Here is a 21,216-nt window from a genome sequence, read left to right as displayed (position 1 = left end):
CTGCCAAACTGCTGCTTAGTCTGTTGGCCCCCAGCCTGTGACAATGCTGGGGATTCTTCTTTCCTAAGTGCAGGATTCTGCACTTGCCCTTGTTGGGCCTCCTCAGATTTCTTTTGGCCCAATCCTCCGATTTGTTTAGGTCACTCTGAAATTATCCTGACCCTCCAGCATGTCTACCTGCCTCCCATTTTAGTGTGATCTGTGAACGTGCTGTGGGTGCAATCCACCCCGCCATCCAGGTCAATAGCTGAACCAAACCAGTTCCAGGACCAACCCCTGGGGCACTCTGCTTGATACCAGCTGCCAGCCAGACATCGAGCCATTGATCACTGCACATTGAGCCTGACCATCCAGCCAGCGTTCTGTTCACCTTGTCACCTGCTCATCCGGGCCCTACTCCTTTAAAACTTGCTGGGGAGGGTTCTGTGCTGAATTCCAGGTATGTCACGTCCACCACTTCCCTTGTACCCACAGAGCCAGTTATCTCATCATGGAAGGCCACCACTTTGGACAGGCAGGACTGGCCATGATTAACACAGTGTGTCAGACTGCGTATACGATGTCTGTCAAGTGTCAAGTTGTGTCAGCTTATTGTGGGTTACCAGTTAATTTGCCCGTGTTATAACTGGATGCCTTTTTCCATCTGAGACAAGCCCCTTGACTGACCTGTCTAAATATTTATAACTCCTTGATGTGATACAGTTGCTGCTCCCACTCAATAAGATCACATGGTCAGAGTTAAGGGTGTTTGGGCAACTTTGCCTTTGCATTTCCTGACTTTCACACTCTTGTTCCAATAGTGAGAGCATCACAGTAAACAAATATTCCTTCTGATGTAGAATTTCTAATCTTGCTGAAGCTTTAGATCTCCTGGCCAGCATACAAACATATATTGAGAATCACGTGACTAGTCATGCTGGACCAGCAGCCTGCTTACTACACCATATCAATACTCCGGTCTCCACAAGCCTTGGTTACTCCTGGCAAGGTGACCCTTCTGCCCCATCCTGAATGTGCCCCAAAGCCCATGTTCTTCTTCAAGTGATGGTCCCTGTTGCAGCCCACTGTGGTTGTGCATGGACACTAGGCTTCTCGAGCGAGAGAATCTGAAAGGAGTGTCTGTGGTCCATGCATGCACCTAGGCTCATCTTGTGCTTCCAGCTGAGGTGATAAATGGCAGGGTGGGCTGTCTGCGTTTTACGTTTCTTCTCACCGCCACATGGTCTGGGTGGGAACCTCCACTGTCCTGATCTCTAATGTCTTTCCAAATAAACTCTTTAAACAGTTTTTTTTTAATTCTTAGATAACTTATACATTTGTAGTTCTTAGCAGTTTTAGTACTTTGAGAGGAGGCTAAGACGTTACCATACACCCTATATTCCTATGGGTATTGGACTATGCCTAGAACACGTGTTCAGATTCTCAAAAGGGGTGGGGACTTTGGCTCCATAGACATCTCACAGTGATGGTCTTTAGACCCCAATTGGACCCAGTCCCAAGACCTACCCTCCACCCTGTACATCAGCCTGAATCAGAAAGGCGTGTTCCTCCTGTTGCAAAGTCCAACTTCGGAGATGGAGAATCTCTCTCTCTCTGCCTTCCGTCTTCTGACAACAGTCCAAAGCTGCCATCTACCAGCTGGGAATAGCTGGAACAGCTGTGACTCAGTGTCTGCTGGGGACTCCCTGATTCTAGCCATAGCCTTGGCAAGGGAGTCAGGGCTGAATGGCATCTCCAAAGCACTGAGGACAGCAAGCCAGAGAGCCTGTCCCAGAGTTCTCTTTAGCTAGCCATCTCCTTGTGACTGGGGATTTGTATTTGTAACGTGGTCAGGGAGGGCCGCCTGAGCTGATGTCTGAAGGGAAGGTTTTGGTCTTCAGTCTGCAAGAGGTGCTCTGGGCAATGAATGGTACATCCATAAAGGGTCTTTCCTAGGTAGGCCTATTCCTCTGTCCCCCCTGTGGCACTAGCCCTCACCGTTGATAAGCCAGCACAGCACCTGGGGGCTTTGCTGTAAACCAGATGTAACACCTGGCTCCTGCCCGCTCACAGTTTGCTGGTGGCTTAGCTAATACTCTGGCTTACCCTTTTGCTGGGAATAATGCTGCTTTGGGAGAAGTGCACCAAGCCTGAGCCCTTGGCAGCCAGGAGGTGGTTGTGGTCTTTGTGACAGCTGATTCCCAGGGTGGTGCAGGACAGGTTCTCTCCATCTGGCGCTACAACAGCCCGCTACATCCAACTCACAGAAATGCAGGTGTGGCCCTTTCCCAGTTCTCAGCCCTTTGCTATGTGTTCTTAGGCGCCGCTGCGGAAAATTCCTATCAATAAACTCATAAAGAAAGAGGAGGAGTTTGAGGAGGAAAAGCCAGAGATGGAGGAGCTGGATTGGTGGTCTAAGTACTACGAGTCCTTAAAGGAAATGAGCAACCAGGTAATGCTTTGTCGCATTGATTCTGTTGTCCCTTGTTGACAAGACATCTTCCAGGCCCATGGGAATGTCCATGTGGCTCCAGCCCCTCCACCTTATCTCTGCTCTCACTGTGCCACTGACAGGGAGTGTTGAACTCTCTGCTCAGCATGCTGACTGATGAGAACCCCAGCCTCGTCTGTGGGCACCTCATTCGCACTGAAGGTTCAGCTGGGTGTCGGTGCCACGACATCGGCATTGCAGTACGGAGCGAAGCAACACCTAGGGATCGTTAGAATGTGGCCCGAAGTGCTTTGGGCACTCCTGGCAAGGAGATCTGGGCAGAAGAGTCCTGCCTGGAGGGGCAGGGAGGAAAGGAATGCTCACGTGGCTTTCACTTGTCCTGGGCAGTCACAAAGCAGTAATGGGGATCTTACTGCGCCTGCCTAGCCAGCCATCAATCAGTCTGGAGAGCTCAGGAAGTGCCCCCACAGTTCTCTGTCTACAGCCTGGCTCCATTTTTCACAGGGCAGCTTTGGCTAAGGAGCTGATCACAGCAGGGTGTAGCTGCAGTGCTGTGCGCTCTTGATCCCAGCTGCGCCCTGGCCATGGCACGCATCAGCTCATGCCATAGAGGGCAGGTGAGACTGGTGCAACAAAGGGTGGCACATGTACTGACTGAGGAGACTGGTAATGTGCTTGCGTGTGTTTCAGGCCGCTAGTGACGAGGAGGATGGGGACAATGAGGACCCGAATGAGGCTGGTGAGTTCTTGGACCAGCTGGGCAAACAGGCTTTGCTGGCATTTCCAGAGGCTGGCCTGATGTCGATTGCCCCTGCAGTGCTGATGCTGTATTTCAGACAGCTGTCTAGGAGGAAGCAGCGCACAGATCCCATACGCCTAGCACGGGGCACAAGAGAGTTGTTTGCACAGACTGTGTGTCTCAGCTTGATAAAAGAGCATCTCTCACCAACAGATTTCCAACCACTTCTGAGTCGTCTTTTGCTTTACTTTTACTGTCCCTAAGCCCGGGCATGGGCCCTCCCCGCCCAGCCACTGCCGGCTCTCCTTGTGTTTTACTTAAACACCAGGTCACACGGCATGGGCGAGACACACCAGTTAGACAGCAGGCAGGCAGTCGTGTTGTCTCTGCCTGTACCAACTCCTCCAGGGCTTTGTCTTCTTTCTTGCTGGCCACTGCTCTACAAATGCCCTGTGTTCTACCTGGTGGAAATGCTTTCCGAGGATGGTTATTACAGGATGTCGGTTGTGTGTTGCACAGTGACATCCAGTGTTCCAGTGGCTCTCTGAGAGCTATTGCTGAGGCCGTGTCATGGAGTGACATACCAGTCCAAGAGAGGAATGCCTGATTTGGTGCAGCCAGAATATTTCATGGTCTCATTAATGCCACTTATAGATGGAGGGAACTTGAATGTGGACTCTCTTGACGTGGAAGCGGAAAATGGAATGACAGTTGAGGCAGAGCCCGTGCGGCCCAAAAGGAAGCTCATAGCCACACTACAGGTATGGTTCTGAGTGGGACTGAGCTGCTCTGTCCCTCTTATTCCCTCCTGTGTTGTCTTCCTCAGGATCCTGGTGGCTGTGACACCACAGGGCACCCGAAAGGGGCGAAGCCAGCCGGAATGCTCTGCTGGGTGGTCCCTTGCCTTCTCTGGGGAGTCCACTGGAGCAGAGGGTCCAATCCAGCTCAGTGCTGAGTGCCCTCGTCTCCCTTAGGCACTGTCAGAAATGCCTGGAGCCAGGGCAGGGATGGACTGCATGGTCCACGGGGGATGCCTCTGCAGAGCTCATTAACCCTTTCCATCCCTTTGGGAGGACTCAGCTGGAAGGAAATAACCTGCCGTTTATTCCAGATCTGCAACCGGGAGCTGGAAAGTGAGTTTGATAATTTTGAAGACTGGCTGTACATCTTCCCGCTGCATCGGGGGAAGGCAAACGAGGATGAGGAGGGGAACGAGGACGACAACTTTGTGGGGAAGTACAAGGTGCAGTGTTGTTAGGGTGCCCTCTGCATCCTGAGGGAAAGTGGCAGCAAGGTGTGAAATAGCGGAAGGTAGCTACGTGCATGAACCAGTCTGGTCCTTTTACCCTTCACTAAGAAGGGGTTGGGCAGATAAACACTCAGGGGCAGGGCGCTGACTGGAGGGTGCCTTGTAGGCTCCCGCATGAACGCTTTGTGGCAGATCCATTGTAGCTGTTTCAGGCTGTCCCTTGGATACCAAAACAAGCAGTAGCCACTAGAAGTGGTCCCCAGATGGCATGCGTCCCTGGCAGGGGAATGGAGGAACACTTGGAGGGGCTGCAGCAGGGCCAGGGCCAGCCCCACCGGGGGTAGGAGTGTCACATAGCTCTTCTCTGCCCCTGAGCAGCTTGGAACTCTGCCCCCTACCGCCACTGCACCTGAGCCCAGCCCCAGCCCTGCTCTGACCACAGCCCTGCTCTGCTCGTACCCCAGACCCACTCTGCCCCCTGCTCCATCCCACCTCTGAGCCCAGCTCCAGTGCACCTGAGCCCAGCCCCGGCCCTGCTCTGACCACAGCCCTGCTCTGCTCGTACCCCAGACCCACTCTGCCCCCTGCTCCATCCCACCTCTGAGCCCAGCTCCAGTGCACCTGAGCCCAGCCCCGGCCCTGCTCTGACCACAGCCCTGCTCTGCTCGTACCCCAGACCCACTCTGCCCCCTGCTCCATCCCACCTCTGAGCCCAGCTCCACTGCACCTGAGCCCAGCCCCAGCCCTGCTCTGAGCACAGCCCCACTCTGCCCCCTGCTCCATCCCACCTCTGAGCCCAGCTCCAGTGCACCTGAGCCCAGCCCTGGCCCTGCTCTGACCACAGCCCCACTCTGCCCCCTGCTCCATCCCACCTCTGAGCCCAGCTCCACTGCACCTGAGCCCAGCCCCGGCCCTGCTCTGAGCACAGCCCCACTCTGCCCCCTGCTCCATCCCACCTCTGAGCCCAGCTCCAGTGCACCTGAGCCCAGCCCCGGCCCTGCTCTGAGCACAGCCCCACTCTGCCCCCTGCTCCATCCCACCTCTGAGCCCAGCTCCAGTGCACCTGAGCCCAGCCCTGGCCCTGCTCTGACCACAGCCCCACTCTGCCCCCTGCTCCATCCCACCTCTGAGCCCAGCTACAGTGCACCTGAGCCCAGCCCTGGCCCTGCTCTGAGCACAGCCCTGGCCCTGCTCTGACCACAGCCCCACTCTGCCCCCTGCTCCATCCCACCTCTGAGCCCAGCTCCACTGCACCTGAGCCCAGCCCAGGCCCTGCTCTGAACACAGCACCGCTCTGCTCGTACCCCAGCCCCACTCTGCCCCCTGCTCCATCCCACCTCTGAGCCCAGCTCCAGTGCACCTGAGCCCAGCCCCGGCCCTGCTCTGAGCACAGCCCCACTCTGCCCCCTGCTCCATCCCACCTCTGAGCCCAGCTCCAGTGCACCCGAGCCCCACCCTGGCCCTGCTCTGGCCCTAGTCCTGCTCTGCCTCTTTTTCTCTTTGCCACCAGCCCAGCGCTGCCTGCAGCCTGCACTCCTCCATGCAGTAAAGGGGAGGGGTGCATGCGCAGACAGATTCTGCTACTGGTCAGGGGCCGGACAGGAAAAGCTGAGCATTACTGCTCTACTCAGGGACGTGTGTGCCTTTGCCATAGACAGCGGTGGCTCTTCTACCTCGCTTGCTCCCAGCGCCTCCGCTCCCTGTGACTGAGGGCCTCCAGCTCTAGTGCCAGGCCCGTTCGAGATCATATTTCGCTGTACCTAGTGCTCTGCTGCTGCTGCTTGGTGTCCATTGTCTGTATTGGTGAAATTTAAAGTGGAACACGCCTGGATGGTGCTGCCCTGACTACAGCTGCTGGTCTCTCAGGTGTAGTTGTGCTAGTCAGTAGCTTCACAAATAACCAGCCGTCCTGCAGCACCTTAGAGATGAACAAATTTACTAGGTCTTGAGCTTTTGTGGGAAAAACACAGTTCATCAGATATAAGAACAGAGAGGAGGAAACTAGGGCTGTCAAGTGATTAAAAAATTAATCTTGATTAATCATGTGATTAATTGCAGGGCTGCAGGGGTCACTGCAGCACCAGCTGGAGTCCCCGTGTGCTGCCAGTGGGGCTTCCCACCTCTGCTCTCTCTCAGCTGTCGGGCTGCCCCTGCTGGGGTTCTCGCAGCTGCTGGCAGGGCTGTCTTCAGCTGGGGTTCCTGTGGCTGTCAGCAGGGTTCTGCGCCCCAGCCAGCTCTCAGCTGCAGGGCTGCCCCCAGACGGGTTCCCACAGCCGCCTGTGGGGCTCCGCACCCATCCGGCTCCCAACAGTGGGGATAACAGGGCCAGTAATGGCTTTTTTCTCGGGCTGTCAATTAACAGTTAACACCTGCGATTAACACAAATTAACTGGCAGCCCTAGAAAAAACAGAAACCAAGGGTTATTAGTGGTGAAGGGGGGCAGGGAGAGAAGGGTTTCGCGTCACTAGCAGGACCAGCTGATGAAGCAAATTAAGTAGGATGTGTCCTATTCCTGTGAATGTCAAAGGTGGGGGAATTGCTCTTTTTATGAACAAGATAACTGAGATCTCTGGTAAGACCGATTTTAAATGCGTCAAGTTTGCAAACGAATCTCAGTTCAGATGTCTCCCTCTGTGTCTTGTGGGAAAATTCTTTTGTAGACGAGTGGGTTCTTTTAAGTCCGTTACCCAATGTCCAAGGAGGTTACAGTGTCCCCTGCAGGTCTGCCTGTGTTCCCATTCCTGATGTTGGATTTATGTCCATTTATCTTCTGGCACAGAGACTGTCTGGTTTGTCTAATGTACACGGCAGCGGGGCATTGCTGGCACTTGATGGCCTATATCATGTTAGCGGATGTGCAGGTATATGAGCTGCTGCTGATGTGGTTGATGTGATTAGACCCTGTGATGGTGTCTCTAGAATGGATATGTACACAGTTAGCAAAGGGGTTTGTTGCAGGCATAGGTTCCTGGATTAGTGTTTCTGTGCTCTGATTTGTGGCTGCTGGTGAATATTTGCTTCAGGTGTCGGGGGTTGTCTGTAGGAGAGACCTGGCCTGCCTCCCAAGGCCTGTGAGAGTGAGGGGTCACATTCCAGGGTAGGTTGTAGGCTGTCGATGACTCGCAGGAGGGATTTAAACTGGGGGCTGCAGGTGATGACAAGCTGGCAGTGGTGGGGTCTGGGCCTGCTGTGACTTGTTGACACCTATGCTATGAGTTAGCTGGTAATCCCGATGCCATATGCTGTTACCCTCCAGTGTCAGCACAGGTACTGGCTGGGGGCATGTGTGCCGCAGGACACATCAGCTGCGTCTACACGTGCACGCTACTTCGAAGTAGCGGCAGTAACTTCGAAATAGCGCCCGTCACGTCTACACGTGTTGGGCGCTATTTCGAAGTTGAAATCGACGTTAGGCGGCGAGACGTCGAAGTCGCTAACCCCATGAGGGGATGGGAATAGCGCCCTACTTCGACGTTCAACATCGAAGTAGGGACGTCTAGACGATCCGCGTCCCGCAACATCGAAATAGCGGGGTCCTCCATGGCGGCCATCAGCTGGGGGGTTGAGAGATACTCTCTCTCCAGCCCTTGCGGGGCTCTGTGGTCACCGTGGGCAGCAGCCCTTAGCCCAGGGCTTCTGGCTGCTGCTGCTGCAGCTGGGGGTCCGTGCTGCATATACAGGGTCTGCAACTAGTTGTTGGCTCTGTGCATCTTGCACTGTTTAATGAAAGTGTGTCTGGGAGGGGCCCTTTAAGGGAGCGACTTGCTGTTGAGTCCGCCCCGTGACTCTGTCTGCAGCTGTGCCTGGCTCCCTTATTTCGATGTGTGCTACTTTGGCGTGTAGACGTTCCCTCGCTGTGCCTATTTCGATGTTGGGCTGAGCAACGTCGAAGTTGAACATCGACATTGCCAGCCCTGGAGGGCGTGTAGATGTTATTCATCGAAATAGCCTATTTCGATGTCGCAACATCGAAATAAGCTATTTCGAAGTTGGGTGCACGTGTAGACGTAGCCATCATGAGTAATAACTCATTCTGTTACTGTGAAAGCCCTTCCTTCAGCAGAGGCCTTTTCCGCTCCTCTCTGGTGTGCTGGTAGCCATGCTGGAGGTGTGGTTAGGTGTTAGCCTGGCTCCTACCTGGCTCCTACTCTCCTCTGCAGGACAGCCCCATGGGCTCTGCTAGTCCCAGGCTGGCGTCCACTGCAGACTAGCCTGATTCTGAGTGTATGGGGAGGCCATGGCAGCTCTTTGGGAACATGCAGGGTATGTAGCCAGGGACGCCGAGGCCAGTGCAGGGCTCAGACGGCCCTGGACTCTGCCAGTTCCAGTTCTGCACAGTTAAGACAATCCTGGGCACTGCAATTGGCTTGAAAGATTTTCTGCAGAAGGGTTCTGAGATCCCCACTGCTGTTGTGCCCTGCAGGGCTCTTTCTTTGTTTATCCGGCTGAGGAGGCAGGAACAGAGCACAAGATCTCACAGGGTATTCCCAGAAACAGACCCATCAAGGTGCTTGTCAGAGTGTATATTGTTAAGGTAAGTGGCTGTGGTGGGTCCTGGTGACCTCCTTCAGGGAGAACATCCCTGGCCATGCCATGCCTTCTCATCCTGGGGCCAGGAAGCCTGGCAGAGGCCTTGCTGTCGGGTCCTTCCAGGCAGCACGTGGGAGGAGCGCGCATGGTCATGTACCCTGCCCTAGAACGCCAGTGGGGGGCAGGTCCAGCCACAGAGCCTTTTCTCTTCCCGGTGAATGCTACCCACTGCCGGGCTCTAGTTGCTCCCTGCCAGGCACCACCCCAGGCAGGCTACCTGGGCCAGGACAGAGCACCTCCGCCAGGTAACTTGCTGCGGGAGGGGCCCTAGGCTGGGGGTGGTTGGGAACAAATCACATGGGAGGTCACATGGGGGGATAACATTCCCCTCTTCCAGCTGGTGCCCCCTTTATTCCCCTCCCCCTTGTGGTCCTGCAGCCAGCCCGAGCCGCACAGGCCCCCAGGGATGTTTTCAGGATCTTGGTTCAGTCTAGCGTCCGGTGGCTGAAGCACTGGGGTTTGCACTGGTCATGTCCCAGAGGCAGCCATCTGCTGCCTGTGGCTGACGTGACAGCAGCTCTCAGTGCTCCAACTCAGAAGCCCCTCGGCTGCCCTCGGTCCTGTGCTGGCTCTCATTTGACTGGGGCTTCATGCCAGGGACGCGGCACCCCACGATCCTCTGTCTCATGTGTTTTAGGCTACAAACCTGGCTCCAGCAGACCCCAATGGCAAGGCAGATCCCTATGTGGTGGTAACTCTTGGGCAAGAGCAGAAGGATACAAAGGACCGCTACATCCCGAAGCAGCTCAACCCTGTGTTTGGCGAGTAAGGAGCAGGCTCTGCCTGGGGTCGGGTTGCCTAGAAACAGCCTCTTCTCTGGTGCATCTTGAGAAGGATGATGGCAGGTGTCTGCCAGAGCCAATATTCTGGTATCAGGGCAACATCATGGCTCCTTCTTTGTCCACTGGAGACTCCATTTCTTGGGCACATTGTACCCAGAGCCCAGCAGCTGATGGGTTCTGCCCAGGGCTCTTGCAGATATATGTGTCTGACTGGCCTTCTGTTCCTGGGCAGAACAGGGGGATGTTAACTCTACCCCATATATGGGCAAAGCAGCTTAGGAGCCTGATCCCTCTAGAACTGCACTCAGAAGGGAACAAAGATCCAGGAAGCCCCTCCTTCTTGGGGGAAGAAAGGAAAGCCCCAGGCCTCTTCTCTAGCAGCAGGAAATGGTGAGGAGGATGAAGGAGACCCAGGCCCCTGGCAGCCAACAGCAGGGGAGCATTACACATAATGATGGTGCAGCAGTAGTTCCCAGCTCCTCTGTGTGTTCCTGATTCCAGCGGGGTCACTCACTGTGTTGCTACTGCAGACTCAGGATCCCTGGGACTCAGAGGTTGGCCACAATTTAACCAGTGTCTGATCGCCAATGTCCTTCTTGGGGCAAGCACTGAGAAATGAGAACAGAGTTTTGCACGCACAGGCGTGCTCCTGAATGTGCCCCAGGTTTGGCACACTGTCGTGATGAAAGTACTGCAGTTGGACCCTGGGTGGAAATCTTTGCTCATCCAAGGAAGGGGAAGGTAACAGGCGGTAGTTGTAGCCCAACAGCTGATTATACTTATTGTCATTGGAACACAGAGTAGAATTGCTTGAATGATCTACAATGAGCTACATGAAGCCAGAGGACCTGCGTGGCTTCTACGGAGGTTACAGAACAGGTGTTGCTGCCCAGGAGTGCCTGAGCAATGGGTTTGGAGCCAGGAATTAGAAAGGAGAAGGTTCTGCCACTGCTGGATATTTCCTTTCTGGGGAGCACAGGTTGGGGAGGTACGTGCGGCAGGAAGAGTAGGACCTCATCAGCCTCATCCCACAGCCATGTAGATCTGCTCTCAGCCTAGGTCTGGGAGGGAAACTCGCTTTATTTCTATTTACACAGCTAATATGGTGTCTCTTTGCTTTGGGTCCAGGGTTCTGGAGCTGAGCATATCCTTTCCAATGGAGTCAGAACTCACCGTTTCGATATTTGACCACGATTTGGTCGGCTCTGATGACCTGATTGGAGAGACAAAGATTGACCTGGAGAACCGATTCTACAGCAAACACCGAGCCAACTGCGGGGTGTCCTCCCAGTACGACACGTATGTTCCTGAACAGAAGCTGGCACCTGGGACTTCCTGTCACAAAGTCATCCACGTTGAGGCTAGAAGGAGGCTGTGTGGCCAGGTTGCCCAACCAGCCCATGATTCCTGCAGCCAGCCCATGGCTGCTGGATGCAGGATATGCGTAGCTTGGAGCCCTGCAGACGTTATGCCAGGCAGGGCAAATGGTGGCTAGTGCTCAGGGTTGGGCTGTGCCCACATCAGCACTTATGTCGGCAAACTTTTGCCACTCAAAACATGTGGCAGCCCCCCACCAGGACCACCCTGGCGATGTACATTTTGCCAGCGTAAGTGTTCATGTGTGCAGCACTGAGGTGACAGGAGACGCCGTCCTGACAGCACAGCTACCACTGCTCCGTGGCAGCTGCTGTGGGACAGCTGGGCCAGGGCACACTTGTGAGCGCAGGCCTGGCCTGAGTTATGGGTGTGCGGTGGGTGTGCTAAGCACCTTTTGATTAATGTAAGTGGCAGGAGCAATTAAATCCCCTCTTGTTTAGTGAGAGCTGAAATGATCTAAGCCACTGACCTGGGCATTGGCAGCATGGCAAGGCCTGAGCAGCAGTTCTGTGAGCTGTGGGCTGTCCCTTGGTGTGACTGAAATGCAGGGCTTGGGGCATTGATTGGTGCTAACTGTGTGTGTGGATGTGTGAGGTGGAAAGCCAGGATAGTGCAGGTGTGTGTGGCCATGGGAGGAAGGGCAAGAGGCATGTCTGGACAGGCAGGCATGGGCCTTTGTGTGGATGCCCCGGTGTCTTCCCTGTGGGTGTATGCACACCCAGCGCTCCAAAGCCAGAGCACTAGCAGTGCTTGTGGGAGAGGCACCTGCGCCTTGTGCTCATTGTCCTCTCCCTGGCTATACGAGGCAGTGCTGCCTCGACCCCACTCGGTTCCTTCTAAGCGCTTGGGGCTGGACCCGAGCGCTCTGGTTTTTGATTCACCGTTCCTGTCCCTTTCTGTGACATGTCAGCCCTGTGCGGCGCTTTGGGTTAATTCGCAGTGCGCCCGTGCTAGTACAGTTGGTTATGTTTTCACCAGGAGTCAAACCTTGCCCACTGCGCGGGGGAGCAGCCCCTGACTGCGACCCCCCACGTGAGACGCGCACTCTGCTTGGGGAACACACACCGCAAGAAGTGGCGTTAGGTTGCCAATCATTCACAGCATGGGCTGAGACGCTGAGAGCTGTTCACCTGAAGCATCGCCTCCTTGCACTGGCCACGATCACCCTCAGGTTCAGTGTGTGCTGCCACCTCTCGTTCTGGAGCCAGCACTTTCTGAGCCAGTCACTCTCCCTTGATCACACTGAGGAAGAGGTCTCAAAAGGCCAGTTGAGACCACTCCAGGCCTCAGAGAGAGACTCTTCCTCCTCCTCTGGAAGAGTGTGGAAGTGTGCACAGAACAGGTTGCCTGTGAGCTGGCTGTTCCGATACGAGAGGACAAGGCTCTGTCCCCCGCATAGAGCCCTGTGGGTAGGGACGCCTTCCAGCAGAATTCCCCTGCAAGCTTACAGCCGTTGTTTCCTCCGTCGCTCCTATTGACCAATGGGTGAACTGAGGAGGGAGATTTCTCTTCATGGGCCTGCTACTGCCATCCAAGAGGGGGTGGGTTCTGAGTCTCTTCACAACCTTCCCAAGGGAGCCTGTTGGAAGTAATTTCACTGCACTCTTGCAGCCCCACCTGTCTAGTGGGGAGCCTGATGGGGACACAGCTCTCAAATCCCAGGATAAATATTGTCTGCCATGGCAACCCAAGGGAGTCATCGGTGTGTCTGTCTGTCTGTCTGAAGCTCCTCTCCCCCCCTCACAGAGATGGTTATAATGTGTGGCGAGATGCTTTCAAGCCCACGCAGATCTTGGAGAGTTTGTGCAAGAAGAACTCGCTCCCTTCTGCAGAGTACAGGCGGGAGGAGGTCAAAGTGAACAACAAGATCTTCAAAGTCCCGCCAGAGGCGTTCCCTGAAGGTACTGTGAGCATCGGGGGAGAGTGAGTTCTGTGCGCTTCGGCTGTGCATGGCTCAGGTCTTCGGGTGCGCTTGGATCCCCCTCCCCTCACTGCATCAACCGCTCAGCCACAGCTCTGGGGAACTGCACAGACCTCACAAGACAATGTGTTCCCTCAGCCAAGGAGGTGACCATTGAAAGGACCCGACTGTAAACCCCTTGCTCCCTTTGGTGAGCTGCCACTTGGATGAGTTTACCCGCACAATATCCGGAACTGCTCACTAATATGGGCAAGGCTCTGGATGGACCTGTTTCCCTAGGGTGAGGAGAGGACATCTAGAAAAACTGCTTGTATCCATGCAAGTTCTATGGCAATCATTCATACACGTGTTCATTTGATCATCAAGTGGCCTGAGTGCCTGTTCAGTAGGAGCACTACAGGTTGGATTCTTTTTATTTAAGGCTATAGGTGCACATGGGGTGGGGTGACACACATCCTCCTACCTCCCCACACATATACAGGTGATACACACCTGCTCCTGTCCCCCTCTGTCACACAGGGTGATGACCGACCAACCAGCCCTCCCTGTCCAGTGCTCTCAGCCCTCTGTGCCTGAGTGGGCGCCCAGGGGAGACCTACCTCTCTGGATACTTGGCACTGCATCACTCCGAGAAAACACAAGGAGCATGCAGGGTTTCATGCACCACCCCAGCTTTCTGTCCAGGTTCACACCAGAATGTGGCCAGCAGCCACCTTTCAGCCCTGTGCGTCAGAGGAGGGATGAGAGCCGCTTCCAGCAGCAGGGGAGCAGGAGGAGGGTAATGACCTGGCCCAGCTTGGGAGAGCTCATCTCCCTCTTCTCCTGCACACCCCTGTGGCTGTGAGCTGCTTGTTCTTTCCTGACAGCACAGTGTCAGAAAGCAGCTAACAGCTCCAGGCTGCTGCTGGCCAGTCCCCACACAGAGCAGTGTGTGACTGAGCTGCACAGTCTGACCTCTTCATGCAGAAAACAGCATAGCCCGCTTCTCCCCACACCAACCCTGCATGTGACAGCAGGCTCCTGGTCGGCAGAGAGCTGGGGGTTGAATGCCCCGGGAAGGGGGAATCCTGCTTTGGGGCTTGATCTCCCCACTTCTTCTGTTCTGGGCGAGGGGGAGAGTAGCTGGCACTCACTGTCTTATTACTTTGTTTCTCTTTACTCAGCTCTTCACACAGAAGATTTCTCCACCGCACTCTGTCTTCTGCCAAGCAGCACTATGGAGCTTCCAGTCTCTTCTCTTCTCCACGGCTTTCTTTGTCTTCATCCTTGCCTCCCCCAGCCAGGTGGTCTGGGCAGATGTGTGATGTGCTAGGATGTCCCAGCCACCTCCCTTACAGTTCTAATAATCATTGTTCCTCTGGCTGGCCACATGGCTTTGGAGCCTTCTCACTGGCTGTCTTGTGTTCTAGAGGCCTTTGTGAAAGACAAGAGAGAAATGGAGGATGAGACTTGGTCAGCATATGATGAGCACAAGGCTTTGTATGTCCTACAGCACTGGGATGAGATGCCAGAGTATGGGTACAAGCTGGTCCCCGAGCACGTGGAGGTTCGGTCCCTTTACAACCCTGAGAACCCTGGGCTTGTGCAGGTGAGACTGCTGCATTTATTCACACCAGACAACCACTATGCTCTCAGCCTAGCATAGCTCTTGGTGCTGGTTGGTCACTCCCTTTGCCAGAGCATGACGGTTCCTCACTGTCTTTTCCCTGGGGCATTGCCCAGTCCATCGGAAACTGTCCCAAGCAATGGAGTTCCCATCTCTGCCCTTGCAAACGATTCCACACTGGACTAAAACTCTGCAGCCTCGCAGGGTTCCTGATGTTCAGCTTCAGTTTCTCATACCCTTTCTACCCCCGCCCAGCCTTTGCCTGCCTTGTTGAAGTTCTCCTTTGCTCAGGTTTGTCCAGTGACCCTGGGCTAGACTTTTGCAGCACCATGGGCAATTCGTAGTGTCATAGGAGGTTCATAGAATCCTAGGGCTGGAAGGGACCTCAGGAGGTCATGTAGTCCAGCCCCCTGCCCAAAGCAGGATCAATCCCCCCTAAGTCATCCCAGCCAGGGCTTTGTCAAGGACACAAAAACCTCTTGAGATGGAGATTCCACCATCTCTCTAGGCAGTGCATTCCAGTGCTTCACCACCCTCCTGTTGAAAGAGTTTTTCCTAATAATCAGCCTGGACCTTCCCCTCTGTAACTTCAGACCATTGCTCCTTGTTCTGCCATCTGTTACTGCTGCTAGCAGCCTCTCTCCATCCTCTTTAGAGCTCCCCTTCAGGAAGTTGAAGGCTGCTATCAAATCGCCCCTCACTCTTCTCTTCTGCAAACTAAATAAGCTCAAATCCTCAGCCTCTCCTCATAGGTCATGTGCTCCAGCCCCCTAATCATTTTCCTTGCCCTCTGCTGAACTTTCTCCAGTACATCCACATCCTTTCTATACTGGAGGCCCAGAACTGGATGCAGTACTCCAGATGTGGTCTCACCAGTGCAGAATAGACGGGCATAATAACGTCTCTAGATCTGCTGGAAATGCTTCTCCTAATGCACTCCAATATGCCATTAGCCTTCTTGGCTACAAGGGCACACTGCTGACTCACATCCAGCCTCTCATCCACTGTAATCCCAGGTCCTTTTCTGCTGCATTGCTACTTAGCCAGTCGGTCCTCAGCCTATGACAGTGCTTGGGATTCTTCTGTCCCAAGTGCAGGTTAGGGCTGAAAGAGGAGGTCATCAAGTCCAATCCCCTGCTCAGAGCAGGATCAATCCCAACTAAATCATCCCAGCCGTGCCTTTGTCAAGTCAACCAAGAAGTCAGGGCATTCGCTTGACCTCTAGGGATGGAGATTCCACCACCTCCCTAGGGAACCCAATGCAGTGCTTCAGCACCTTTTTAGTGGAATAGTTTTTCCTATTATCCAACCTAGACCTGTCCCAGTGCAGCTTGAGACCATTGATCCTTGTTCTGCCATCTGTCACTACGGAGGACAGCCTCTCTCCATCCTTTTTAGAGACCCCCTTCAGGTAGTTGAAGGCTGCTATCAAATCACCACTCATTTCTGGTTCTGCAAACTAAATAAGCCATTTCCCTTAGCCCCTACTCATAGGTTATGTGCCAGTTTTCTGTCCACCTTACAGTCCATTCATCTAATCCATACTGCTTTAACTTGCTGGCAGGAATACTATGGAAGACTGGATCAAAAGCTTTGCTTAAGTCTGGGTATATCATGTCCACCATCCTGAGTGTTCTTGATCAGCTTTCTGTCCTTGAAGTATTTCAAAATAGATTCCTTGAGGACTTGCACCATGTCTTTTCTAGAGACTGCAGTGAGGCTGACCAGTCAGCCCCTACCCCCCATCCCTCCTTATCTCTATGTCTCACCCTTCAGGCACCTGCCCCTTTTCTGGTCATGTAGTGATGTGACAGTCCCTGAATGCAATAAATCATTGCCACCCTTTAGCTCCTCGTTGATTGCGTCTGGTCTCAGAAGTTCCAGGGCTTGGCCCAAGGGGGATGTCAGCTGACCCAGGCCACCTGTGACGAAATGTCACCTCCAAACATTTTTAAACAGCTAGTTAGGTCACAGTAGCTTCTTCAATTTGGTTTTGGAAAGAAAAAACCCTTTTAGTTTCACCCAGGGTTGTGAGTTCTGTCCTTGAGGAGGCCATTGAGGGGGTCTGGAGCAAATAGATTAAAACAAAACAGAACAAACAAATCTGCCAGGGATAGTGCTTGGTCCTGCCAAGTGGGCAGGGGACTGGACTCTGTGAGGCTCTCCAGAGGGTGCTTCCAGCTGTGTGGGATGTGTACCAGGACAGGGACACTGAGCTGGGAGGTGGTGGGGAAGGGCGTCTGGCACGGACATCTGAGCCCAGGGAAGGAAGGGAGCTCCCGTGGGTGGGTGGGTGGCATGGGCATCTGAGCCCATGGGTGGGGTGGTCTGGCAGCTGGGCCCAGCACAGGAAAGGAGAGCCCAGGGAGGGGGGGTGCCTGGCATGGACATCTGAGCCCAGGGAAGCAGAGTCCATGGGTGGGGCGGTCTGGCAGCTGGGCCCAGCACAGTAAGTGGAGCCCGGGCGTGAACTGTTTTGATAGAGGACAAACTGAGGTGGCTGCCAGTGAAGTCAGAAATGTTCCATTTCAGTGTTACGTAGTAAGTAACTTGTACTCAACGACTTTGCAAGGGTCTGGTGAGTCTCATGGTAGTGACTTGCTGTGCAGATGTCATTTCTTTAACCGCCCTATAAGGCCCCATTTTAAATACAAGCAGCTGGCACGCTTCAGGCAGGCCGTCCCAGTGCTGGCAGGCTCTCCCCAGCCTGATGGGCTCGCTGGGGGCTGCAGTGCTCCATTACCCTCGCTCCCACGCTTGAGTGGAAGGCACTTCTTATGTGCGCCCACGTGGGGGTGACATGCGACACGGTGGTGAGCTGAGACAAGGGCTACATAGTGTGCGAGGGCTCATGCCTGGTGCAGAGGTTGGGACGCAGGAGTGAGAGGGCTCCAGCTGGGGTGTGGCCTTTAGGGTGGGACTGGAGTTGAGGGCTTTGGGGTGCAGGAGAGTGCTCAGGGTTGGGGGGATTGGGGGAGCAAGGAGTTGGGGTTCAGGCTTACCTGGGTGACTCCCTGCAGGGAGTCCTTTTCCCTAGCCACAGCAACTCAGTGCTGGGGAGGGGCATCCCCTGCTGTCCCCAGCAGCTTTAGGGCTTAGGGGTCTCTCCCCACTGCAGTCCTGAGACCCTGTGCACAGAAGCTGTGCTGCTGCATAGGGGGAGCTGAGCCCAGAACTTGGAGTGAGACTGCATCCCTATGCAGCGTCAGTGGCTTTGGGGAGAGAATTCTTGGGAGGTGCAGGGAAGTGGGAATAAATCTGTTTGTGATTCAGCCTTGGTGGGTCCTTGGAAGCAGCTCAGCTCTTTCTTTTCTGCAGGGCTCCCTCCACATGTGGATTGACATGTTTCCAAACGATGTCCCAGCACCACCCCCTGTCAATATCAAGCCACGACTGCCCATCAGGTACCGATCAGGGCAAGATGGGACCAGAGACGTCACAAAGCCTGTTTCTAACTGCAGCCTGGGGACCAGCCTCACCTGCCTCCAGGGCTTCCTGAGTCCTGGAGAAGAGGGAAGGCTAGCGGCTCTCTCAGCCTTCAGGGCTCGCCGCTGGGCACTGACAGTAGTACTACTTCAGCTCTGGGCCCCGGCTCATCTCCATGGCTCCCACTGTGCTGGTTCAGGGCTTCAAGCCTCACCCCATCTTGGTCTCCCAGCGACTCCCTCTGCCCGGGCAGGCTGTGTGGCTGAGGGCAGGGAAAGTTCCTGCCCGTCACCAGACAAGGCTGGGAGGAGCGGTGTCCTCTGGGCTTCTGCTGGCTCCCAGCAGAGAACCAAGGTCCTGGCCAGCAGTGTACAAACACCGACAGTGCTGGTGCCTCCCCAGGGGAGTGCAGGTGCTCCACAGGCCTAAAGTTGGACCATTTTCTTACTGTTGCTGTTTTCTGTCTGACATGTGATGGGCAGATTCCAGCGTGCCGGAGATGGACTTTGGTTCAGACACCTCTGCGTGCTACAGTCCCCATGCCTGGGCTGGAGTGACATGAGAGGGGCCTTTTGTGAGCTGGGCTGGGCCCCTGGCCCAAGCTGCAGAGAGCACAGGCACGGCCCAAGGCAGGGGACTGGGCTGTATGCAGGCTGGTGCTGGCTTTGCTAGCCCTGGCGAATGCATTTCTAACTGCCCCTGGCTTTCCCTTCTGATAGTTATGAGCTGCGCATCATCATCTGGAACACAGACGATGTGGTTCTTGATGACGTTAATCCGATAACCGGAGAAACTTCCAGCGACATCTATGTGAAAAGGTGCCAGAGTTGATGGGACTCAAAGGAGCAGAAGCAGCTGTGGGGCAGGGAATGGCTAGTTGGCCTGTCCAGTCTGTCCTGCCTGGACATGGGGCTGTGCTCCCTGCATCTGATTCCCACAGTCATCACCTGCTCTCCTCCTAGCTCACTAGCCAGGGTGACCCCGCCAGGGGCCAGTAGCGCCCTGTCCCTTTCCTCTGTCCACAGTGGCCTTGGCCCTGAGGTCCAACTCAGACCTAGAATCATAGAATCCAAGGGCCAGAAGGGACCTCAGGAGGTCATTGAGTCCAGCCCCCTGCCGAAAGCAGGACCAGACCCACTTGTTCTTCGGAACACATCGGTCCTGATCCGTAGGAGCCCTCCACTCTCTGACCTGCCCCACCACCTTACGCAGACACTGCAACTGGTGCACAGACCATCAAAGCTGCACTTCCTTCCTGCGTGGGGCTCAGTTCACTCAGAAAACCAAGTGCCCCCTTTGTCCCAATGATCAATCTTTGACCTCCTGCTGGAGGGGTTTGCGCCCACAAAAAAGACAGGCTGCAGGGAGGCCTCTTTAGAGCCTCAGAAGTGTTGTGGCCTACCACAGAGCGCACCTGCTCCTGTCTGCCAGGGTCAGGTGGGCCACGTTGGCCGAGCCCGTTATTGTGTGAGTTAGTTTTCTGCTGGGAGGTGCTGTTGAGCCGTGGCTGAGGGCTGGCCGTCAGCCTGGACGCATGCTCCTGCCACCCTGAAGCCTGGTGCCACTGGATTTCAGGGCTGCTTTAACATGCTGACTGATGGTCATTGAACTTATTCTGCAGCTGGATCAAAGGTCTGGACCATGACAAACAGGAGACAGATGTTCACTTTAACTCCCTGACCGGAGAAGGCAACTTCAACTGGCGGTTTGTGTTCCGCTTCGACTACCTTCCGACCGAGAAGGAGATCTCCTATAAAAAGAAGGAATCCATCTTCTCGCTGGAGGAATCAGAGTTCAGGGAGCCAGCTGTCTTGGTTCTTCAAGTCTGGGATTATGACAGGATTTCAGCCAATGACTTTCTAGGTACAGTACCCTCCTGCTGCGAGAGTGGGGGTTTCTCTGGGCCTCGCCTGCCCAGGATGCCCACCTGCAGCTTGGCAGAAGGCAGCTCCCAGGTAGGGTGAGCAGAAGAGATGGGAGTCACTTGCTCGCCAGGGGATTTGCAGACTCCCGCCTGACCCACTGGTAGCATTGCTGCTGACAGCTCTGTGACCCCCCAGGCTCCTGCTTACTCCTGGTATTGGGCTTAAGCACTCTCATTCAGACTGCCTATTCTCTGTGGCACAGAAGAGGGGTGAGGGAGCAGCTCCTGGCAAAGCTGTCCCCGGCTGCGTTCCCACAGCAGCTGTCAGTGCCCTTCTTGCTGGCTCTTGAACAACCACCTTCCCACTGCCTCTGGGCTTCCGTGCTCTTGGACATGGAGACCTCCTGCGCCTTCTGAAAGCCTGGCGAGTCAGAGGTCAGCCCAGCCATGGCCTTTGATCAAAGGGGGAGGCTTTGGCCGAGAGCTCACAGCTGGGGATGCTGTTAGCACGTGAATGCCACGGTGGCAGGTGCTGTGGGAATACCATGGCTAGACTACCTCAAGTTATGCTCTCCTTTCCTCCTGCCCCTTTGTTCTCAGCCTGCAGAACATACTCCCTTGCTCTGTTCTCCTCAAGTTGGCCAAACCTTGGTACCTCCTGACTGACCCCTGGGCTGTCTGAGGGGACTGCAAGTCTAATGATACAGGTGGTTGGAATTTGCTGCTGGCACCGTTTTGTTGGAAAATGCCAGTTTGTTGAACCTGAAGAGTTTAATGTAAACACTCATATTCAACTAATTTCCAGGTCTGCGGGAAACCTGCCACCTCACCTGGGTGCACAGGAACCCAGCGTTCCTTGTACACTGCATGAGTGGGCAGCCACCCAGGAGAGAGTCAAGTGCTGCCCAGCTAATTAGCAGAGTGCCCACAGCCGGCAGTATGTGTTTGCATGGTGGTGCTCATCCTTATAGCTTTGGTGCACATAACACAAGTTATTCTGCCCATGGAGGTATAAATTAGAAGGAATCTGCTCCAGGGCCACAGCTCTCAAACAGCCCCACCAGATGGGCTGCCCCACGCACAGGAGACCCCATTCTTCCTGAGTGTGTGGTGCCAGGCACAATCACCTGCCATGGAGCCTGGAGCCTGAAAGCCAGGGGAGAGCTGGCTCAGTGCTTGCTCCCAGAATGGGGCTGGGAGGGTTTGGAACGTGCCCATTTCAGGTCAGGA

General features: G+C 54.8%; 1 protein-coding gene across 1 annotated transcript in view; it reads left to right on the top strand.

Moving 5' to 3' along the window:
* Positions 1 to 21,216, top strand: part of LOC142022095 (fer-1-like protein 4) — a 94,370-nt gene that overhangs the window by 65,493 nt on the left and 7,661 nt on the right. Inside the window, exons 31-42 of the mRNA XM_075011592.1 lie at positions 2,300 to 2,431; positions 3,122 to 3,170; positions 3,825 to 3,931; positions 4,282 to 4,413; positions 8,844 to 8,954; positions 9,648 to 9,775; positions 10,921 to 11,091; positions 12,916 to 13,070; positions 14,500 to 14,678; positions 18,015 to 18,100; positions 18,842 to 18,940; positions 19,744 to 19,985. Of these exons, the coding sequence (XP_074867693.1) occupies positions 2,300 to 2,431; positions 3,122 to 3,170; positions 3,825 to 3,931; positions 4,282 to 4,413; positions 8,844 to 8,954; positions 9,648 to 9,775; positions 10,921 to 11,091; positions 12,916 to 13,070; positions 14,500 to 14,678; positions 18,015 to 18,100; positions 18,842 to 18,940; positions 19,744 to 19,985 (1,591 nt within the window). The remainder of the gene's footprint in view (positions 1 to 2,299; positions 2,432 to 3,121; positions 3,171 to 3,824; positions 3,932 to 4,281; positions 4,414 to 8,843; positions 8,955 to 9,647; positions 9,776 to 10,920; positions 11,092 to 12,915; positions 13,071 to 14,499; positions 14,679 to 18,014; positions 18,101 to 18,841; positions 18,941 to 19,743; positions 19,986 to 21,216) is intronic.

Source organism: Carettochelys insculpta, chromosome 17, assembly GCF_033958435.1.
Source record: "Carettochelys insculpta isolate YL-2023 chromosome 17, ASM3395843v1, whole genome shotgun sequence".
NCBI classification, from domain to species: Eukaryota; Metazoa; Chordata; order Testudines; family Carettochelyidae; genus Carettochelys; species Carettochelys insculpta.
Note: the sequence above shows the minus strand (reverse complement) of the source record. Positions and strands in the feature narration are given on the sequence as shown.